General features: G+C 44.7%; 2 protein-coding genes across 2 annotated transcripts in view; one reads left to right on the top strand and one right to left on the bottom strand.

Moving 5' to 3' along the window:
- Window positions 1–6,757, bottom strand: part of LOC126470506 (solute carrier family 41 member 1-like) — a 100,558-nt gene extending 93,801 nt beyond the window's left edge. The window contains exon 1 of the mRNA XM_050098401.1: window positions 6,742–6,757. The gene's annotated coding sequence lies outside the window, so the exon portion shown is untranslated. The remainder of the gene's footprint in view (window positions 1–6,741) is intronic.
- LOC126470508 (uncharacterized) overlaps window positions 633–22,051 on the top strand; it is a 282,251-nt gene continuing 260,832 nt past the window's right edge. Inside the window, exon 1 of the mRNA XM_050098402.1 lies at window positions 633–770. Coding sequence (XP_049954359.1) covers window positions 672–770 — 99 coding nt within the window. The 5' untranslated portion in view covers window positions 633–671. The remainder of the gene's footprint in view (window positions 771–22,051) is intronic.

Genomic DNA, 22,051 nt, shown 5'->3' with positions numbered 1-22,051 from the left:
TAAAATAACGAAAATCTTAGCAACCGGAGCGGCTATTAATCAATTCAGTACACAGTTGGGGAGCAGTAACGCTCTCGAAAAGTGGGAAAACCAATAAATAATTTCTGATTAATTCCAGCAATTCTTTTTGTTGATTTCATGTTAATACAACGGATGAAACTTTCCTGGCATATTAAAACTGTGTGCCGGACCGAGACTCGAACTCGGGACCATGCCCTTAATGTGCCAGGAAAGTTTCATAACAGCCCACACTCCGCTGCAAAGTGAAAATCTCATTCTGGAAACATCCCCAGGCTGTGGCTAAGCCATATCTCCGCAATATCCTTTCTTCCAGGAGTGCTAGTTCTGGAAGGTTCGCAGGAGAGTTTCTGTAAAGCTTGGAAAGTAGGAGGCGAGGTACTGGCGGAAGTAAAGCTGTGATGACGAGGCGTGAGTCGTGCTCGGGTATCTCAGATGGTAATTCCGTTTCAGCCGCGCTCGCGAGTGGCCGCTGTTAACTGCTGCGCTGCACTTCCTTGTTTACATCGGTGTACTTGTGCTTCGCCGAGTGCTGTCTGTCCGTTAATCTTCGTGTTCCTTCATATTCCTTGTGATCTGTACGCTCTTTCTGGTCTTGCTGCTGCTAATTGTAATTTCGGTTGTTGAACTGAAATTGCGTCGCTGGATTAACCATGGCTACAAACCTCAGGAAGAATACTCTGGTATTTGTTTTTGACAAGGAATCCCGTCCTGTGCAGCCGACATCCCTGGAAATTGACTGGATTACACAGGTAATTGGTCTCAATTCTGAAACCGTCCATACCTGGCAACTGGATCAGGAAAAAGTGTTTTTGTCAAGTTAAGCAGTGCTGAGACTGTTGGTAAAGTGTTACGAAAGTGGGGTTATGAAGTAGATATTGTGCATAGAAATGGTTATAAAAGTAAGGTTTCCATCTATAAATCGGAAATTCATTACAAAACCGTTAGTGTCTTGAATCTTCCCACTGAAATTGAAAATGATAAGATTAAGGAAGCTCTTTCGAACAACGGGGACGTTAAATCAATTGCAAGTGAAAGATGGTCGCCTCGCTTTAAACTGCGGTGTTTCAACGGGGTCCGGTGTGTAGAGATGGACGTTAAGACGAATATTCCGTCTCACATAACTGTTTGTGGGTATAAGGCACAAATTGTTTATACAGGTCAGGAAGCTACATTTCATATACGTAACGAAACCGGCCACTTTAGACAGGAATGTTCACGGCGAACTTTTGTTCTTAAAAGTAATTTGATACAGCGTCAGAAGCTTACCTTAAATGATCAGTTACCAAAGAATAGCCCGGATCAACTGGTTGAGGTTAACGCAGCGGGCCAAGCTGATGTCTCCTATCACGATAACAGTCAATTCCCCCCGTTAACAACAAAGGGAAACCCTGTTACCACTACTCGTGAACCGAAATGCAACCGGAAAAAAACGACCTCCGGACACAACTGATAGTTGTTCAGAGGACGAGCTGTCCTGTCCAACTCTCTCACTTTGAAAGAAAAAACAGTGCGATGAGGAGGCAGAGGAACCGGAAGGCAAAATGCAAGTGGAAACTGATGAACAGAAAGATAATACACATACGGTACCAGAAAATGAAGGGGGTGTAATCAGTATTAATTTGCAAGAAACAACAGGTGCAGTAACCGATTGCAAAGATCAGCAGCTATCTGTTAATAAACAAATTCAGGGACAGGCTGCAAAACTGCAGTCTCCATTTGTTTCCCTCGATCAGGAAGTAAGTGACATTAATAACAAACGAGGCAGTGGTGGCCAAACTGAAATCATGGTCAACACCTCAGGGCAGGCGCCGGAAATAGAAATTGCGAAAGTGTCTGCTGCTGCTGCTGCTCCAGATAAGCTGAGAAGTAAAATACTGACGCAACCAAATGAGAAAGTAGCTCGTCACCATGGGAAGGGAAAATTCGGTAAGGGCGATCCAAGCCCAAAGAACGTTCGGTCCTACACGAATCACTGGAAGAAAAATCAGAAAGTTTACCAGGAAATGAGCCTGCTTGCGGCTCAAGTGAAAACATCGGAAGTAGAAAAAAACCAGACAGTAACTAATGAACTGATTGAAGTGTTATTCCATGTCCAGCCTTCCGAGAAAACTATTATAGCTTAACTGAACCCTGAACCACAGGAAACAATTAGTTCATCAAAACAACATAGTGACAGCGCGATGACGCAATCTTATTCTGTCACCACAATAAACATAAATAAAATTACGTCTGGTTTGAAATTATCGGCCCTCAAGGAATTTTTGTACGAATCCGCGACTGGTATTGCCCTGTTACAAGACGTTCTAATTTCGGATTTAGTAATTCCCGGTTTCGTCAGTTACATCTAATTTCATCCGTCATCCATTCCTGAACAAAAACAACAACAGATTAATTTTACTAAAATTACCACACGATGTACAGCGAACAACACTAAATTAACCTTCATACAAAATCGTTAACTCACTGAAACGAACTCCACTACAAACACAGCCGACACACTAACAATTCTAGATAATGAGCAAAAGCAAAGTGAGCCCATTACACCACACAAACGAAAACCCTGAACATACCACCAGACAGCACAACAAACTACGACATCTACAAACACGTCACACTCACAAACCAAACTCCGCGCCGTCATGACGTCACAAACAACGCCCTTACGTCACAGGTCAAAGCCGCCGCGTGGGATCGGACGCTTCTGTCGACCCGACAAGAAAGGGAAACCGAGGATTTTTGAGTGTGGACAAACTAAAAATGAACACACGCCACTAAACCAAACGACAAAAATGATAAAATAAAACGACCACAAACTTCCCAAAATCAACTAAAAACAATATCCACTGGAATCGAACACTTCCCTTGACCTATATAGAGCAACAGAAACCATCGCTACAAAACTACCGATACCAAACCACCCACAGCTACAACCACACATTGAAACTGAATACTTCCCTTCATTTATAAAGATCAACAGCATCTCTCAGTACCAAATCACAAATAACAACAAACCACCAGACCCCCCCCCCCACACACACACACACACACACACACACACACACACACACACACACACACAACCATCTAAACAGACAAAAAATAAACAAAAACCAAACAACTCACCACATAAAAGCTCCAGTGCTGTCCTCTAGGTCAAACATCACAATCTCACAGCCACACACGACTATACACACAAAGACACCAACAGAATAAACCACAACCAAATAAAATTCCCCAACCCCCCATCGCCCATCTCCCCTCCCCCTCTCCCTCTCCCAAAAAAATCGAAGACTTGGAAACAAATAACCAAAAACAAAAAAGCAGGATCACACACTACAACTAAAAAAACAACAAAACAAATCCTCCACAACAAAATCAAAAACCCACGACAACCCTCAACCACCTAACCACCTACCTACCTACCTCCCCAAACCTTACCAACCCCCCCCCCCCCCAAACCTAACTAACCCACAACCTTTGGCCTATACAGCCCTTAAAAAACCCTAAAACTACAATAGCCCTCAGGAATGCTCTTCCACCAACAGTACTCATCTAAATGAGCCTGAAGGTTATAAGAGTGCCTCTTCACCCTCCCAATAACAGATTTAACAGCCCCCCCAAAACCTCTTTAGTATTAGTGCAGGCCCCACTCTCATAATTCTTAAACTCGACACTGTGGTTAACTACTAAATGCTGGTACCACTCCTGATCCAACCTGCAAAAAAACGGACACTACAGTACTACCCTCTTCTACATATTCCTGAATCAAACCCACTAACTCCCTTTTTGTACTATGCTCTACGACCCTAAAAACACATTCTGAAGACCCAGCCACCTACACCCATAAACCAACCACACGCTTACCCCTCCCATAGTTTCTCCTCCCAAAACTGCAACTCATCAATCTCTACAACTACCCCAGGCCCACCCAATTTACCCCTGTATTTAATATATTCAGAACAAACATTGCGACAAAAAGAATACCAGTCAAGCACCGTTCGCTCACTCACACCCACCTCAGGCGCACAGAAACTGTAGGAGAATTGGTAAAAAAATAATAACTCATCAACACAATCTCACGCATGCCAAACCTAGATTTCTCGAACCAGGAACCTTAGACGTGTGGAGCGCCATACGTTATCCCTCTGACATCTCAACATATAGCCGTCCCAGGTCCAAGAGGCCGGAGCTTTGGTAAGCCTCGTAGGTTCTCCACACAACGCACACCGCACGAATTCAGCCAAAAGATCGAAAAGCTGCAGGAACTTTATAAGCGACAAGGGAGTGTCGCCCGTAAGCCCCCGTAACCGAAAATTATTAATCTTCTGTGTCATTTCCATACCTAACAAAGACATAACAGTAGTATTAAAAATTCACACACGGCGAACCGAAAACGACACTACAGTAACTTGGCATAAAAAAAACTACACCATCAACTCACTGCAGAATATTCCACTAGACACACAATCAGCACCACGACACAACCAGTCAATGTCTACCACTCAAATGAATCAAATACGACGCAGTACACACAAACACCACCAGAGAGCACCACAGACCACAGCAAAAACGCCACCTACAAACACACCACCTAACACGAAACTCCCAAATTCACCACCAGATAGCACCACCGACAGCTTCAACATGACACCTACAAACACGCGACACACACGAACTAGACTTCGCGTCGTCGTGACGTCACACACCACAACAGCCTTACGTCACGGGTCAAAGCCGACGGGTTGAATCGGACGCGTCCAGGACGAAGTCCTCTGTCCATGTCGCTCTTCGCCATTTCGCTGGAACCTTTCCTCCGGCGTGTCCATGCTAGATTAAAAGGCTTAACATTATCAGGAGATAACAGTTATAAGAGCCTATGCTGACTATATAGGGTCATTATAAGGAATAATGACGAGGTAACCACCCAAGAAACAGTGATTGATTCGTACTGTAGAGCATCTGGAGCAAATGCAAATGAAAAAAGTAAGATGTTAAATCTCAGAGGTTTTGATAATATCAACGTCGAGTGGGCAAAATTAGTCCGACAACATAAAACACTTGCGATCACCCTGACAGCATGCCCCATGAAAATGACGGCTTTAAATTGGAAAGTAGCTGCAGATGAAGTGCAAGGAGCCATTATAAAGAATTTAACTCGATATATGAACCAAATTCAAAGAACAAAGTATATCAACTCATTCATCCTTGCTGAAGCTTATTATACTGCCCAACTGTTTCCATTAGTCCAAAATCACCAACTTTTTGTGGAGAGGTGAAGTTTTCAGAGTACCTGCTAGAGTAGCCACTTTAGATCCTAAAAATGGCTGGCACATTGCCCTGTTCATTTTTGCACTGTGATGTGTAAGTCAGTTTTGCAGTGAAAGACCTATACAATAAGTCTGATCACTTCAGATATTTAACATTCAATTAATGTCCAGAAAGTGTAGTTGGAAGACTAGACAACTTTACAATATCTCCATTCTGCCATTCTCAAGTATTTCAGCAATTGTCTAATATGATTATTAAATTGTTTTTATGTGCGATGGGTATAAATCTTCCATATTCTGTATTTGGTGACTTCCATACAGTTGTGTAAAATGCTCATAGCTAGTGTGACTAAGCTGAGAAGGTTAAAGATCAGTGTCTACCCTTAACCTGTCTCTCACTGAGACGATTTCCTTGTGTACATTATTATACTAAAAATTATCCCACCAACTTGCTGATATCCTTCATAAACAGCTATTTATGCTTCTGTAAAGATTGTAGCATATGTAATTCAAAGTGCAGATTTAATTCTTCATGTTTGAAGTTTGAATGTCTTTAAAAAAAACTTTTATTGATGTTTAACTTAATTCTTTCTGGTACTTTAGTCAGTAACACAATCTTCTGTTGTATTTCTTTAGCATCAGCATAATTGCAATGATCAAACTTTTTGTTTAAATCATTTCCTGTATGACATGTGTACATGGTTAGTACATGTACTTATGTCTTTGGAATGTGTAACATTGTTTCTTTAAGAAATGTTTTTATTAAAAAAAAAGATGGTAGAGTACTTGCCCGCAAAAGACAAAGGTTCCGAGTTCGAGTCTCGGTCCGGTACACAGTTTTAATTTGCCAGAAAAGTTTTATAACAGGGCACACTCCGCTGCAGAGTGAAAATCTCATTCTGAATACAACTGATGTTTGCTACATCAGCCTCATGGGTTAGTTTTATGATTTTACGACAGTATTTCTGGTAATAATGCAATTTTTGCCTCCCAGAATCTCAAATATGCTTCAAGCAAATTGTCTTTAGATCTTTAAACATTCGGAAAGAGGATACGAGAAAATGTTCAAGCAGATTCCGCGAAACACTGTTTGTAGTCATGGATGAGACGAGCCTATGTTGCTGCTATAGCATGCGGTAGAAAGAGTGATACGAAAGATAAGGTAAGCTAGTAATGAACAGCAAAGGTAGTAGAAGAGCGGGGATTTATTGCCGAAAACATAATGTAGGCGGTGAAATACGATAGGAGAGTGGTGATAAAGTGTAGCTGAAGATGACGCACTAGATAGCTTCTGTTGTAACGTAGGTTTACTGCTCGACAAACAGATATAAATATGCTTTCTCTTGAGTAGCAGAGAATTAGACTGTCCTCCCAAGACAGAAACGTGTTGCTCATATTTGCGCGTTATGTGCAAAGTGCTGCTCTCCATAGTGCAGCTGAAAAAGATACTTACGTCTTCAACGTGCAGGTGGGTGCGTACAGAACGGTTGGCGCCGCTTCCTGATATTCTGATAACATTTGCAACTGCCTCAAGAACGTGCTGAACACGCTTACAGAAGCGGGACGCCTTTGAGATTAGATAACAGCTTACGCTACAGCTGTTCGTGTATCACTGGCTCGCCGAAGTATTTCCAGATCCTTCCTTGCTGGACATTTAAATTTATTAATCTGTCAGAGACGTTCCCATAATGTTCGCCAACGCCCTTAAAGTAGCTGAGTAAGCAAGAAAATATTTTTCATCGTAGCTGCGGCTTCCAGAAAGAAAAGTTGTCTACTAACAGCGATCATAATTTTATGATTTATCAGTAATATTAATAGTTATTGAAGAATAAATCTCATTTTCTTCTACTATTAGCAACATACAAGGCGATTATAATTGAAGTTAAACTTTCAAAACGCTGTAGAAATAACAGCACTGGTCAGAATGACGTCATATTGCAACGGCATATTATCGGAGAAAGGGGAAAACGTATAGCAGAAGAAAAAAAATAGTGTGAAAATTAATCAATAGATGGCTCTGTAAATGGAAACACCTGTCATGAGCACGACACGTTGATGGTATGTGTAAACATGCCGGGTGCACGGCTTTTCCTTCTTTCGCGTCTGCGAATTCGCCATGACTGTCTCGGTGTAGGATCGCGCTCTGCTTGTAAAACTGTATCACAAGGATGATGACAGTGCACACGTCGCTCTGCAGACGTTCCGGATACTGAAGAGTTCGAAAAAAAGGCGTTGGTCCGAAGACTGTCTTGTGTCTGGAGAAAATGAATCGGAAATTGGAAAACACGTGTTCTTTTGGTGTGCAACCTGGTAGAGGGAGGAAACGAATTTATTCGACGTCAGTCGAAGCAGTGGCCACAGCAATGCAGGAGGAAACGAGGGATGGTGTGCAAACGTGTAGTGCACGGAGACTTGTCCGAACACGGAACATATCCGTGAGCACGGTGCGTAAAATTGTACGAAACATCCTTCTTTGCTATTCATTCAATATTACCCATTTGCACGAGTTGCTTCCTGTTGACCTGCCACAAAGAGAGACCTTTGTTTTAGAATTTCTTGCTCACATGGAAGTGGACAATGATTGGGCGTGGGAGATTTTGTGGACTGACGAAGCCCACTTCCATCTGACAGGATATGTCAATACACAGAATTGTCGAGTATGGGCAACAGAAAATCCACACGCAAATTAACCAGTGCCACTTCATCATGAAAAGGTCACTGTGTGGTGCGGGTTTACAGCATCGTTTATCATAGGGGCATATTTTTCGAAGAGACAGGTGCTTCCGGTGCTGTTACCTGTGCCGTCACCGGTAAGCGCTTGAATGTCTTTTCCGCAACCAGGTAATTCCAGGTGTCCAACAGCGTGGATGTGTGGATGGGATCATTTTTATGCAAGATGGTGCACATCCGGACATTGCAAATCCAGTTAAGCAGCTGCTGAAGCGCCGTTTCGGAAATGCTAGAATTATCAGCCGCCATTTTCCTACAGCATGGGCGTCCCAATCACCTGATCTTAATCCGTGTGACAGATACACGCCGGTCGTTTGTGGCCGAGCGGTTCTAGGCGCTACAGTCTGGAACCGCGCGATCGCTACGGTCGCAGGTTCGTATCCTGCCTCGGGCATGGGTGTGTGCATCCTTAGGTTAGTTAGGTTTAAGTAGTTCTAAGTTCTAGGGGACTGATGACCTGAAATGTTAAGTCCCATGGAGCTCAGAGCCATCTGCATACACGTGTCTGTAAACAAAGTCGGAACTCCCTACCACTCGTTCAGTTCCTCGACGACAGAAATCCGTTCCGTGGGCATCCGCTGTGTGAATGTCCTCATCGTCGGAACATCAGCGATTGCTGCGAATCAGTTCATCAACTGTCTGGACATTACCGCCTGGGATCGATGTCAATGGCCTTAAGTCCCGATCGGCACCAACCACGTGTATGTGGTCTTGGTGAAACTTTAGGCACCATTTCATTACGGCTGGACGCGACATTGCATTTAGTGCACACACTGTCAAAATTTCAATGCGGCTGGTCCCGGTGGAGATTCGAGTCTTCCCTCGGGTATGAGTGTGTGTGTGTTTGTCCTTAGGATAATTTAGGTTAAATAGTGTGTAAGCTTAGGGACTGATGACCTTAGCAGTTAAGTCCCGTAAGATTTCACACACATTTGAACATTTTTGAAAAATTTCAAGGTGACTTTGCGTGCAGTTTAGACGTTTTGTCCATGAATGTCGTACTGTCCTGCGCGCTTCAACGTTGGAGTACGTTTCCAGTTGCCGCACGTTTTCACTTCGACCGGATGACTCACCTATCTCTACCGCAGCAGGACTGAGTGGTCAGGAAACCGAGAACATGCACACTCTTCTGACAACGTTCCACTTGTTGCGCAATGGTCCTAGCATGCGACGAAATATGTAACTCACTTCTTTCAAACAACTTACGGGAATTCAGCCAGGTAATATTTACAGCGACCGCCGATATTTCGGCGGGAGTACACCCCGCCATTTTCAAGGCACAAACTGCAGTTTGTGCCTTGAAAATGATAGGCTGTACTCCCGCCGAAATATCGGTGGACGCTGTAAATATTACCTGGCTGAATTACCGTAAGTTGTTTGAAAATTGTATGAGCCTGGAGAAACTCAGGTCTCACATGTAACTTACTCTTTCAGGTCCCCTTGTTTTACTGTCGGGGAAGGTGTGGTGTGCTACGGTATATTGCAATTCTGTCCCAAAACTATATTGATATCTCCGTTACGGCTGAAACCTACGTACCAAGGAATTTTTCAAGTATTGATTGCTCCTATTGCTTCAAAATCTTGCTGTCAAGATTTGTTTTTCGCTATATCGAGGGAGATGCGAGAGATTTTGTTTCAAGGATCTGAATTGCTTCACTCGAGATGGACTTGGTATGTGGAAAGTAGTATCAACGTGTACTGATTCGGATGATAGTCGCTTACGTTATCAGAGATCTGTTTTATAAATGTAAAGCACAAAATTGTGGACATTCTACAGTAGTAACTTATTTCGTCAATCGATTTCGGCTTACAAAGCCATCATCAGACATGATGATGATGATGATGGTGGTGGTAGTGGTGGCCGTGTAAGACGAAAACAGTTTAACTAAATAACTTAATATTGTACAACATTCACAATTTGTGCTTTTCATTTATAATTATGAAGTTCTTCTAGCAGGAAGCGACGGAAGATTCAGATAACAAGATTTCTATCTGTTGAATGCTGAAAATGGATCTCACTGGAGGTGAGCACGTACTTCGCTTACTTGTACTGTGGTGTTTTATAAGAAGAGGAAACGATTCAGTGCGAGTTTGGCGAGTAGGGAAAGGACCTGCGCTACGACGAGCACCGAGGGAATTCAATTTAAAAAGGGCTAAAAATAAGTAGCGCGGGAGTAGAGCTAAGTTTGGAAAACTTAATGAGAGCGAAGAATTTAGTAGGAGATTCCTGCTCTGACCTCACGGGAATTTCATTTGCAGCTGTCGTGCGCCTACACTGGGGCGGAAGATAAATGCGTTAAGCAATCGACGCAGTCTCTGACGTAATATCGACACGTACTCTTCCAGAGCGGATTACACACATTCAACCCTTATTTGAACCATATATTGTGATTAGCATTTAAAGTATTTTATCTATACCGTTTACTTCCCCGTGATAAATCTTATTTCAGTTTCAAGGTTTTGTATGTGTAGGAGCTGAGGCTACGAAGGACACACAAAAGGAACTTTTTAGGCTCATTAGTTAATGATAATTTATTAACTTAATAAGACGCAATAAAATAACGTGTATTTAGGACACTAATATAGTGTTTTATGTGACTACTCTTGAAAGTCTGTCTTCGATTATTTTAAAAGATTTTATTTTATTTTAGTGCAGCTCGTGGTAATTTATCACACAACCTTTTAAAAAGACTGAGATTCGGTTCTCAGTTAGTCCTACGACCTTTTTTCTGTCACTTTTCAGTTTCAAGTATGTCAATGATGAGTCTGAACAGTGTCAAGTTATACCGTGATCGGACTCCACGTCAGACTGTAGTTTACGTCCTAACTGGCTGGGTACGTTGGTTCAGAGGTAAGTGCACACCATCTCAGATAGGACAAAGTCTATTAAACCGTGTCGATGTTCAAACTGCCGCTGAGAGTTACTGACAATTTTAGCCGGCGTCTACATACACACTCCGCAAGCCAATGTTCGTTGTGTAACTGAGGTCAATTGGTACCAGTATTATCTGTTGTTACGTTTCGCACCACTGCAGTGCGGGTGGGACGAAACATCTGTATTCTTTACTATCAAACAGACGATATTCGACAGTAGAAAATAAACATTCAAAAAGATGTATTATTTATATTCGATGTAAATGGAGGATGGCGAGCCTCTTTAAACGGTACGGCGGTCGCAGAGGCCAAGCAGAGATCAAAATACCTGCTTGGGCGAGGTTATAGAAGTTCCACAAATGAAGTTGTCGCCCTACAAGAGCGCTGACATCCGGAAGAATTATTGAAACGACAATGTAATCACGTTTTGTGAAATTCAGTTTATTTTGCGTCATCTGGGGGTTCAGATGGTATTATTCTTTCAATTTTAGACTAGTTTGTACATGCAGTGGAAGGAGGTTCCTAAAGATAATAAATATGAAGAACTCTAATGTAAGCAAGTTGTAGTGTAGAACTGGCATAATCAGTTTTAGGTGAAGGAGACTGATCGCCTGGAAGGAGCAAATGGCGGTGACGAGATCCAGAGTAGATCAAATAAGTGGATTAAAAAAATGCGAGCTTGGTGACGTTGTAAAATATTCAGATACACACTATGCAAAAAGAAAGATTCAGTCGAACTAAAAGACTACAATTCTGGCGAACTCCGTTAGGAAGGCGAGAACAAACTATAGTTATTTAAGTGAAAAAGTGGAGACTGAAAGAAAGCCATCCTCTTTAAAATCGACGGACAAAAGTTATAATTTGTGACTGAAAGAACTGTTAATTCCATGACATCGCAGTTTTTGAGATGACGCTCTGTGGACAAGAAAAATGTAAAAATCTGACAAATTATATTTTTCGGCGTAGATCAACAGTTAATCGAGATTCATCTGTCGTCAGAAGGAGATATGTGGATGTCAACTGGAACTATTACGAAATTGTCTGTCGTTACCGAGGACAACAAGTCGTCAACGATTTGAAACCGAAGAAAGCTTTCGAATGGTGGCTGCAGTAGAGCCCGAGGTTTGCGCCAACAGCTTCGTTTCGCAGCGTAGTAGCGACGCCATTTACCACTCTTCGAGCGACGCGGACATTACTTGGCGGCGCAGTTACAGCAACGGGTAGTTCTGGCTTCGCCAAACTTAGGAGACTTAGGCAGCCCGGGGAGGAATGTCCTGTTCTCGCCACGCCGCCTTCGTTGGTTTCGCAAGTCGAACACGTGTGGTTGCAGAATACGGGAAGACTCCTGAGTACAGTACATTGTGGAACAACGATGTAATGGTGAAGTGTGATTTTTTGTAGCCTTTTCCTGCTAATAGATCCATAGTGAAAAGATCCTCCAGGATGTAGAAAATGCCAGAAAAACAAGAATACACAATACATATTTACGAAGAAAAACCACACATGATAATATTCTTTTTACAGATCTCAAGTGAAATAATCCCCATGGAGGTGTAGTAAGTCAAGAAAAAGCTTAAACGTATTTTCTTTTATAAGGAAATAAATAACTTACCTCAAAACATGCACATGTCCAAAACACTGAGATGCATATGATAGCCGGCCGCGGTGGCCAAGCGGTTCTGGGCGCTTCAGTCCGGAACCGCGCGACTGCTACGGTCGCAGGTTCGAATCCTGCCTCGGGCATGGATGTGTGTGATGTCCTTAGGTTTGTTAGGTTTAAGTAGTTCTAAGTTCTAGGGGACTGATGACCTCAGCTGTTAAGTCCCATAGTGCTCAGAGCCATTTGAACCATTTTTTTGCATATGATAATTCTTAGGTTATTGTAGCCATGCATTGTCAAATAGATGGTTCAAGTGGCTCTAAGCACTATGGGACTTAGCATCTGAGGTCATCAGTCCCCTAGACTTAGAACTACTTAAACCTAACGAACCTAAGGACATCACACACATCCATGCCCGTGGCAGGATTCGAACCTGCGACCGTAGCAGTCGCGTGGTTCCGGACTGAAGCGCCTAGAAGCGCTCGACCACAGCGGCCGGCGTCAAATAGAAAAGTCAGTTTACAACACTTATTAACTATGATCGCATTGCTTCACCGAGTTTTTACAGAAATCAGATTGTAATAATACTCGCATTATTTGATATTATTAGTAACATATACACATCAGTTGGCTCTACCAAGAAAAGTCATCAATGGAGTAGGAGTAGTAATAGTAGTAGTAGTAGTAGTAGTAGTAGTAGTAGTAGTAGTAGTTTGCTACCAACAAATCTTTTAGGCTCCTGAGACTGAAATTTATTAGTGGTTAAACTTTTTACAGCTGCTGGCAAGTTATGGAAAATGTGTATTTTTCAATAATAGACACCTTTCGCGACTAAAATAAGTGTGTCAATCTTTGCGAAGATTACTCTTACTTCTAGTACTGACTCCATCGAATGAGCTATTCGTCTGAAAAAAATATTTTTGTGCAAACGTCATTTTTATATTTGGCCACAGTAGTTTATATCCCCAGTCTTTTAAAGAGGGGTCTCCAGGATGTTCTTGAGTTCACAGCACAAATAATTCTTATTATACGTTTTTGGACCCTGGAAAATTTAGCTTGACTCGATAACTTACCCCCAAAAATTAAATCTCATATAGCACTATGGAATGAAAGTAAGCATGCTACGCCAGCTTTTTATTTTTATATTACGTTGGTCTGGAAACATTCGCTTTGCAAATAGAGATTTGTTTAGACACGCCTGCACTTCTGTGATACACTCCTCGCGGTTGAACTTATTGTCAAGCTGTAATCAACACTGTCAACTACTTCTGTTTGTCGTTATATTTTAGGCATATATTAGTGGGAAACCTCGTACAAGTCCTGAACTGCATGTAGTGTGTTTTTTTTTTCAAAGTTTAGTAACTTTTATTAATGTTCTCAAAAATTTCGTTAACCGATCTTTTTATGACTATGCTTGATTTGCTATTTATTGCAATGTTTGTTTTATCTGCAAATAAAAGATAGAACCTTGTGAGACACCACATGCAATTAGTTCCTTGTTGGGTGATGTCTCTTTATTAATGACGAAACGAGCGACTGAGCAATTGTTGGTCGTTACGTTTAAGTAGTTCTAAGTCTAGGGGACTGATGACCTCAGATGCTAAGTCCCATAGTGCTTAGAGCCACTTGAACCATCTATTTGACAATGCATGGCTACAATAACCTAAGAATTATCATATGCAAAAAAATGGTTCAAATGGCTCTGAGCACTATGGGACTTAACAGCTGAGGTCATCAGTCCCCTAGAACTTAGAACTACTTAAACCTAACAAACCTAAGGACATCACACACATCCATGCCCGAGGCAGGATTCGAACCTGCGACCGTAGCAGTCGCGCGGTTCCGGACTGAAGCGCCTAGAGCTGCTCGACCACCGCGGCCGGCGGGTCAGCTAACTTTAAACAGTTTAACAAATGATTGTGCAAGAATTTACAGAAGCATCTGTTAAACAGACAAACATTTAAATGTCTTAGAGTAATAGAAAAAAGGTGTTGGGAAATTCCTTGCTGGGGTTGGTACAGAAAATGATCGGTTTACCAGTGGATACACAGCATTCCTTAAGAGGCTCATAAAAAATCAAAGAATAATTAAGGAAATTATGGAATGAATTGATGATAACCAGGAGCGATGTTGATAAGAGTAGACAGAATAATGTATAAGGTATTCCAAAGGAGATCTTAAAAGAATGTTATTGGATTCCCATAACAATATAACCCAACAATTCCCCAAACTTAAATCGGATGGACTGACACATCCCAAGTATTTTTTAAGAGCATTAATGAAATCTTTGCCTAAACGTTGGAAGAACAGGATAAACGTTGATTCTGTTTAGAATTATCTAGAATGTGATGATTGTGAGTGGGGAATAGTCCTCTAGGGCGAATACAATTCTTGGGATGACTGCAGAGAAGTTAAGGAAATAGCACTGGGCTCAATGTGTACAGAAAAAGTTGACAGAGTTATTGGACCCTCGTTACTATAGTACAATCATAGCTGATGTGGTTGTAAGAAATATACTGAGTAGCTCAAAAATGGTTCAAACGGCTCTCACAAGGGAACCTCCCCATCGCACCCCCCTCAGGTTTAGTTATAAGTCGGCACAGTGGATAGGACTTGAAAAACTGAACACAGATCAATCGAGAAAACAGGAAGAAGTTGTGTGGAACTATGAAAAAAATAAGCAAAATATACAAACTGAATAGTCCATGCACAACATAAGCAACATCAAGGATAGTTTGTGCTTAGGAGCGCCTTGGTCCCGTGGTTAGTGTGAGCAGTTGCGGAACGAGAGGTTTTTGGTTCAAATCTTCCCTCGAGTGAAAAGTTTAATTTTTTATTTCCAGACAATTATCACAGTTCAGGCACTCACACATAATCAACTTCGCTCTCCAAAATTCCAGGGCATGTTCAGCTTTGCTTGGACATATGCAGGATTTGACGGTCTCCACACGGAAAAATCTGAAAACGTTAAAAACACATGTTTTGACAGAGCACAGGGAAAACTGTGCGACTGTGAAACTGTTGCATTCATTTGTTGCAGTTTATGTGACAAACTTACGTTTTCATCACTTGTTTGGGAGTGATTATCTCACCCACAAGAAAACCTAAATCGGGCAAGGTAGAAGAATCTTTTTATCCATTCGCTAAGTGCACAAGTTAGGTGGGTCGACAAAATATTCCTGTCATGTGACGCACATGCCGTCACCAATGTCGTATAGAATATATCAGACGTGTTTTCCTGTGTAGGAATTGGTTGACCTATGACCTAGGGATAAAATGTTTTCGGTTCCCATTGGAGAGGCACTTCCTTTCGTCTACTAATCGCACGGTTTTGCGGTGCGGTCGCAAAACACAGACACTAAACTTATTACAGTGAACAGAGACGTGAATGAACGAACGGATAGATCATAACTTTGCGAAAATAAAGAAAGTAAAGTTTTCACTCGAGGGAAGACCAAGGACCTCTCGTTCCGCAGCTGCTCACTAAGCACGGGACCACGGCGCTCCTGAGCTCACACTATCCTTGATGTTGCCTATCTTGCGCATGGACTACTCAGTTCGTATATTTTGCTTATTTTTTTCATAGTTCCACACAACTTGCAATGCAAGCAGTTAATCGGCTTGGCACTGACAGAGTTGTTGGATGTTCTCCTGACGGTCATCGTGCTAAATTCTGTCCAATCGGCGCGTTAGATCTCAATCTGAGAGAGATTTAGCGACCTTGCTGACCAAGGCGTGGTTTGTCAAGCACGAAGACAAGCAGTAGAAACTCTCACTGTGTGCAAGTGGCCATTATCTGGCTGAAATGTAAACGCAGGCTGGCTTGTCTTGAAGGGCAACAAAACGGAGAGTAGAATATCGTCGCCGTGCCGTTGTGCTGTAAGGGTGCCACGAATGATAACCAAAGGCGTCCTGCCATGAACTGAAATGGCACTGCAGACCGCTACATCTTGGTTGGTTGGTTGTTTGAGGTTTAAGGGACCAAACAGCAAAGTCATCAGTCCCTTGTTTCAAATATGCTCCATACCGCTAATGGGACATCTTAGGAAAGTCAGAACAATAAAACGGAAAAAGGTAAAAACGCAAAAGGGCAGTCATGTTGTCATTGGTAAAAAACAAAATGAGGGAAGTCGGCAAGACAACGAACCCAACGCTATGCTGAAGCAGCATAGGCAACACCACCTGTGACTTAAAAGGTGCAACCGCTAGAATGTAGAAGTACGTATGGGAAAAGGAGACTAACCAAGCCTTAAAAAAAGGATAAAAACAGAGTAAAAGGGGAAGAAAAGAGGTTTTCGGTCAGGGAGGCGAATCGGGAATCTCCGAACACTGCTTACAGTGGGAGACACCCAAACACTCACCGCCCTGCCCCAATACCAGAGAGAGAGATTAAAAACCCTACAACTGAGAATAAAAACCACTTTCCCGGAGGAAACCGAGAACCAGAGAGACTATCCGGGAATCGTCAGCCAACATCAAAGGTAAAGTGTGGGGGAGTCTGTACTTAGCACGCAGAGCCAAAAGAAGGGGGCATTAAACCAAAATGTGGGCTACCGACTCGAGGAATCCACAACCACAAAGTGGGGGTGGCTCATCACGCAAAAGAAAACGATGGCCAATGCGGAGACGGCACAGTGTGGTCGAGTCCTTTCGAGAGAGGCGAAAGGAAGAACGCCACGGGCCTGGTGTCACCTTAATTGCACGAAGTTTATTAGACAGGGGAGTAGCCTCCCAAGAATTGGCCCATGACTGTGCAAAGTGGGATTTGATGTGAAGCCGTAAATCAGCTGCAGGAGAGGTTACAGAAAACGGGGGGTAAGTAACTGCTCCCCCAGCCAAACGATCAGCGAGCTCATTACCCGGGATACCCACATGGCCAGGGACCCAAAGGAAGTCAATAAAACAGGCAGCACGGTGAATATCAGCGAGATGGTCATGGATGGCAGAGACCAAGGGATGGCGCGAAAAACACTGGTCAATAGCAAGAAGGCCACTCATCGAGTCCGTACATAACAAAACGCGGTTGTGTTGGGACTGTTTAATAAAGGTAAGGGCCTGGGAAATTGCCATCAATTCCGCAGTAAACACCCCACATGTAGGTGGCAGCAGATGACTTTCCGTTCCAACAGAGGGCGTGAAGGCATACCCAACATGATCAGCAGATTCAGAGCCATCAGTGTAAAAAACAACAGCATCCCGAAACTCCCATAAAATTTGGCGGAAAAAGGAACGGAACACCACCGGGGGGATGGAATCTTTCGGACCTCGGTGGAGATCCATCCGAATTCGAGGCCGAGGAACTAACCAAGGAGGGGCTGAGGGGAGGGAGCGAGGAAGACAGGACAAAGAAGGAAGCTGAAAATCACGGCAAAGAGACGCAAGGCGCAGCCCAACCGGTAAACCCACCTGAGGGCGGGAGTCGGGTGGGCGACATTGATGGTCTGGGAACAGGATAGAATAGGAAGGATGAGTGGGAGAGGAACGGATAGTGAGTGCATAAGACACCAGAAGCTGGGACCGCCGAACAGAAAGGGGGGGATCCCAGCTTCAACCAGGAGACTATCAACAGGGCTAGTAGGGAAGGCACCAGTGGCCAAACGGATACCACGATGGTGGACTGGATCCAGCACGTGCAGTGTGGAAGGAGCAGCTGAACCATAAACTTGACAACCATATTCCAAGCGAGACAGAACTAGAGCATGATAAAGACGGAGAAGGAGTGAACGGTCCACACCCCAAGAGGAGTGGGCAAGGAAGCGAAGGACATTGAGTTTACGGAAACATCCTACCTTCAGATGTCTGATATAGGGCAGCCAAATGAGCTTGTTGTCAAAAAGAAGACCCAGGAAACGAAACTGTGGGACCACAGGCAATCGGTGGGCATCGAGATAGAGCTGTGGATCAGGGTGGATCGTAGTACGGCGACAGAAGTGGACCACTCGCGATTTTAGAGGAGAGAATTGGAACCCATGTGAGAGGGTCCATGCAGAGGCACGCTGTATGGCTCCCTGGAGCTGCCGCTCTGCAGATGCCATCGAAGAGGAACTAACCCAAATGCAGAAATCATCCACATACAGGGCAGGGGCGACCAAAGGACCGACAGAGGCCACAAGTCCATCGATAGCAATGAGGAAAAGAAGGACACTCAAGACAGAACCCTGTGGGATGCCCGTCTCCTGGGTCCGTGGAGAACTAAAAACAGTACCAACTCGCACTCTGAATGACCGATGGAACAGGAACTGGCGGATAAAAATCGGGAGTGGGCCCCGAAGACCCCACTGATGAAGGGTGAGATGTGATGGCGCCAGGCCGTGTCATAGGCCTTGCGAAGGTCAAAAAACACTGCAACCAAATGGCGGCGCTGGGAAAAAGCCTGCCGAACTGCGGATTCCAAGCGAAGTAAATGATCGATTGGAGACCGTCCCTCTCGAAAGCCACACTGGTAAGGGGACAATAGATCCTGAGATTCGAGGATCCAATTGAGCCAACGGGCTACCATCCATTCAAGGAACTTACAAGCAACATTGGTCAAACTAATTGGCCGATAGCTGTCAACAGATAGGGGGTTCTTACCAGGCTTAAGGACAGGAACCACATGTAAAGGATGAGCCAGACAATAGGAGATTTTACTTTATTATATGAGCCTCCAACTAGTAACTTCATTACTCCATTACGGCCAAGCCACGGCCGGCAGTGTTAGCTGCCTGTAAATTCTTTCGTCCCACGGTCTAGTAACAGGAAGTCAGCACCGAGAAAGGGCACCTTGTTCACGCGCCTCTCTCGTGTGCTTACGAGGTAACGCCGTCCCAGGCGTCGCTTAGCAGGCAACGCTCTGGAAAGTTCCATGCCGCCCGCACGGTTTGCTCGGTCCTGACCAATCAGGGCGGAGGAAGCCGCGTGGTGCGTCGAACATACCCGGCCGCTCGTCGCCGGGCCCGCTCTCTTGTATTCTTGCTCACCCGCGAGGCGGATGCGCGCCCTGTAGCATTGAACATCTCCCGCTTCTCCCGGTGCTGCGGCACTGTGGACTTAGTTTTGGCAGACAACCACTTTCGGTAGCTTCGCGAACAATGTTCGCCAAATTGCAAGCTCTGGCTCACCCTCACCTCCCTAGGCCTATGTAGCCCCTTTCATCATGCTTTAGCCAATAAATGGCCTTTCTCTAAAAATTACACTATTATTCCATAACGCCCACCGCCTGCCCATACCCGCCATCCCGTACAATTGGTGTCAGAAGTTTGGATACGTTCCCGTAGTGACTTTGTCACTACACAAAATTTTTCCCGGCGAGACGCCGTGAACTTCGCGCATGGAATGCGCCAACCGGTTGCCACGTTTGCTCCACGTGGGCCGTGGCTGCTCCACTAAACACGCACAGGGCGCGCTGCAGCGAGGCAGCCCACGCTAGTCAGCCACGTGAGCCGCACGCCGCCGCGCTGCCCGCTGCCTGAGTTCGAGGCGCCTGCGCTGCGCTGCGCGACCTGCCGGGCCGCCGTCATCCGCCGCCGTCACCGACGCGCCAGGGGCTGCCGCCATCGCCGACCGGCCGAGCCAGCGCCGTCCGCCGCCAACACATCTGCCGCCGCCCGAGGGTCCGGACGCCGCCGCCGCCGCCGCCGCAGCCACTGCACCACGCCGTCGCCGCCACCAATGCGTCGCACCGCCTCCATCGCCATGTAAGTCACCGCGATGCTTACAACTATAGCTTCGACGATCTTCCGCCGCTGGATTGAGAATCTTTGTGGCCGTCCTTTTTTTGTAACAATCATTACTTTTTTCTGGTCACTAGCGTCCCATAAATTTGTAAACATGCCGATGGGAACACGAGCGACGGTACGGGATACCACCGTAGAGGCACCTGCCTCGCAAGACCCACTCGAGGCCATAAATGCACAAATGCGCCAGTTATTCGCACAAAATCAGGAGCTACTTGAGCAAAACCGCGTCTTGAAACAGACGCTGGAAGCTAGTGCGCGAACTTCCATACCTGTGGCTAGCTCCACCCCTGTAACTAATGCTCAAACAGAGGCAACTAACACTAATTCTGTCTCTAATACAAACGCCACAATTTCTGCTAACATGGCGACTGTAAGCAATTTTCCTGCGGCTGATTTCATTCCCACCTTTTCTGGGAAGTCCCACGAAAATGTAGCTATGTTCTTACAAAATATTCGTGATGTGGGTCGCACGTGTGCCTGGCCGGATGATCTATTGGTCAATGTAGCCAGACTCAAGTTGACAGGGGAAGCCCGAATGTTCATAGAAACAGTGGACGAATTGCGTGACACGCACGAATTTGAAGTATTGGCTCGCGGATTGACTACGCGTTATTCCGATACCAGAGGTACCGCATATTACAGAGATCAATTATCAACCCTTAGGCAGAAGCCTAATGAGGATTTTGATGCCTTTGCAGATCGCATACGAGCAGTGTCTTGTCGTACCTACAAGCTAGGTGAAAATGCCAGTGAAAACAGAATTTTGCGCTCAGAAGCCGAAGCGCGTGCAATTGATGCATTTGTCCGCGGTATTGACCCCCGCATCGGAGGAGAAGTCAAAGCAGCCTCCCCCACTTCTCTGTTTGAAGCTGTTCGTTTGGCAATGCTTCGCGAAGAGGTGTTGCGTTTTTGCGCTGCCGCCCCGCGCCCATCGGACCCAGTACCGGTCCCAGCAAAAGAAGTATTTTGTCAGCGTTGTGGGAAGCCTAACCATACGGCAATGCGCTGTCGCGCGCCGTATTACACTATTTGCCAGACAGTAGGTCATGCTAATAATGTTTGCTCCACAAAGTCACCATTTTCAAATCAGATGCGCGGCCACCGCCGCAACGCGGGGTCGAATCAGGGAAACGCTTGGGGGGCAGGTTCCGCCACCCACCCGCGCCCCCGACAAAAATAATACACCCGGTTAGGACCGAAAAATGTAAAGAGGTGGAACACGTTAGTCTATTTGGCGTACTCGGGAACAAATTAGTTAGAATTTTAGTTGATACTGGTGCTCAAGTTAGTGTATTGTTTGTGGAGAAAAATGATCGAAGGGTGATACAGCCACCCCGGTACAATATCAGTGGCCTTGGAGAGGAAGTAATTGTCCCTGCAGGTTCGTGTGTAGTGAATCTGCAAATAGACGAGGGTAAATACAGTCAGAGGATGGAGGTAGTGAGGCTAAAGAAGGGTGAATTTGACATCATACTAGGGAATGACTTCCTGCACCGTTATCAGGGGATAGTGGATTATCGAACGTGAACTGTGCAGTTCGGCGAAGCAATTCACCGATTTGGCAGTGCGCACCCCCGTCAGACGCGAGGGAGCTGCGAAAGGCGCCGTTCACAGTCTCCCATAAAATCGCAGATGTGGGCGATAAAAACCACTGACCCTGTGAGGATAAAAGGCGGAAGTGGAAAGATTCTCTGGATAGATGTCAAAAATCAAGAACAGCCTAATACAGACATTCTGGTTGACCCGCTCACCCAGAATGATGTTTTAGATCGTCAGTCAGTACATATAAAGAGAAGTATCTGCCGACCGGAAAGGAGACAGAAGGGTTTTGCGATACCAGT

This window comes from Schistocerca serialis, chromosome 3, assembly GCF_023864345.2.
Source record: "Schistocerca serialis cubense isolate TAMUIC-IGC-003099 chromosome 3, iqSchSeri2.2, whole genome shotgun sequence".
Lineage (NCBI taxonomy): Eukaryota > Metazoa > Arthropoda > Insecta > Orthoptera > Acrididae > Schistocerca > Schistocerca serialis.
Note: the sequence above shows the minus strand (reverse complement) of the source record. Positions and strands in the feature narration are given on the sequence as shown.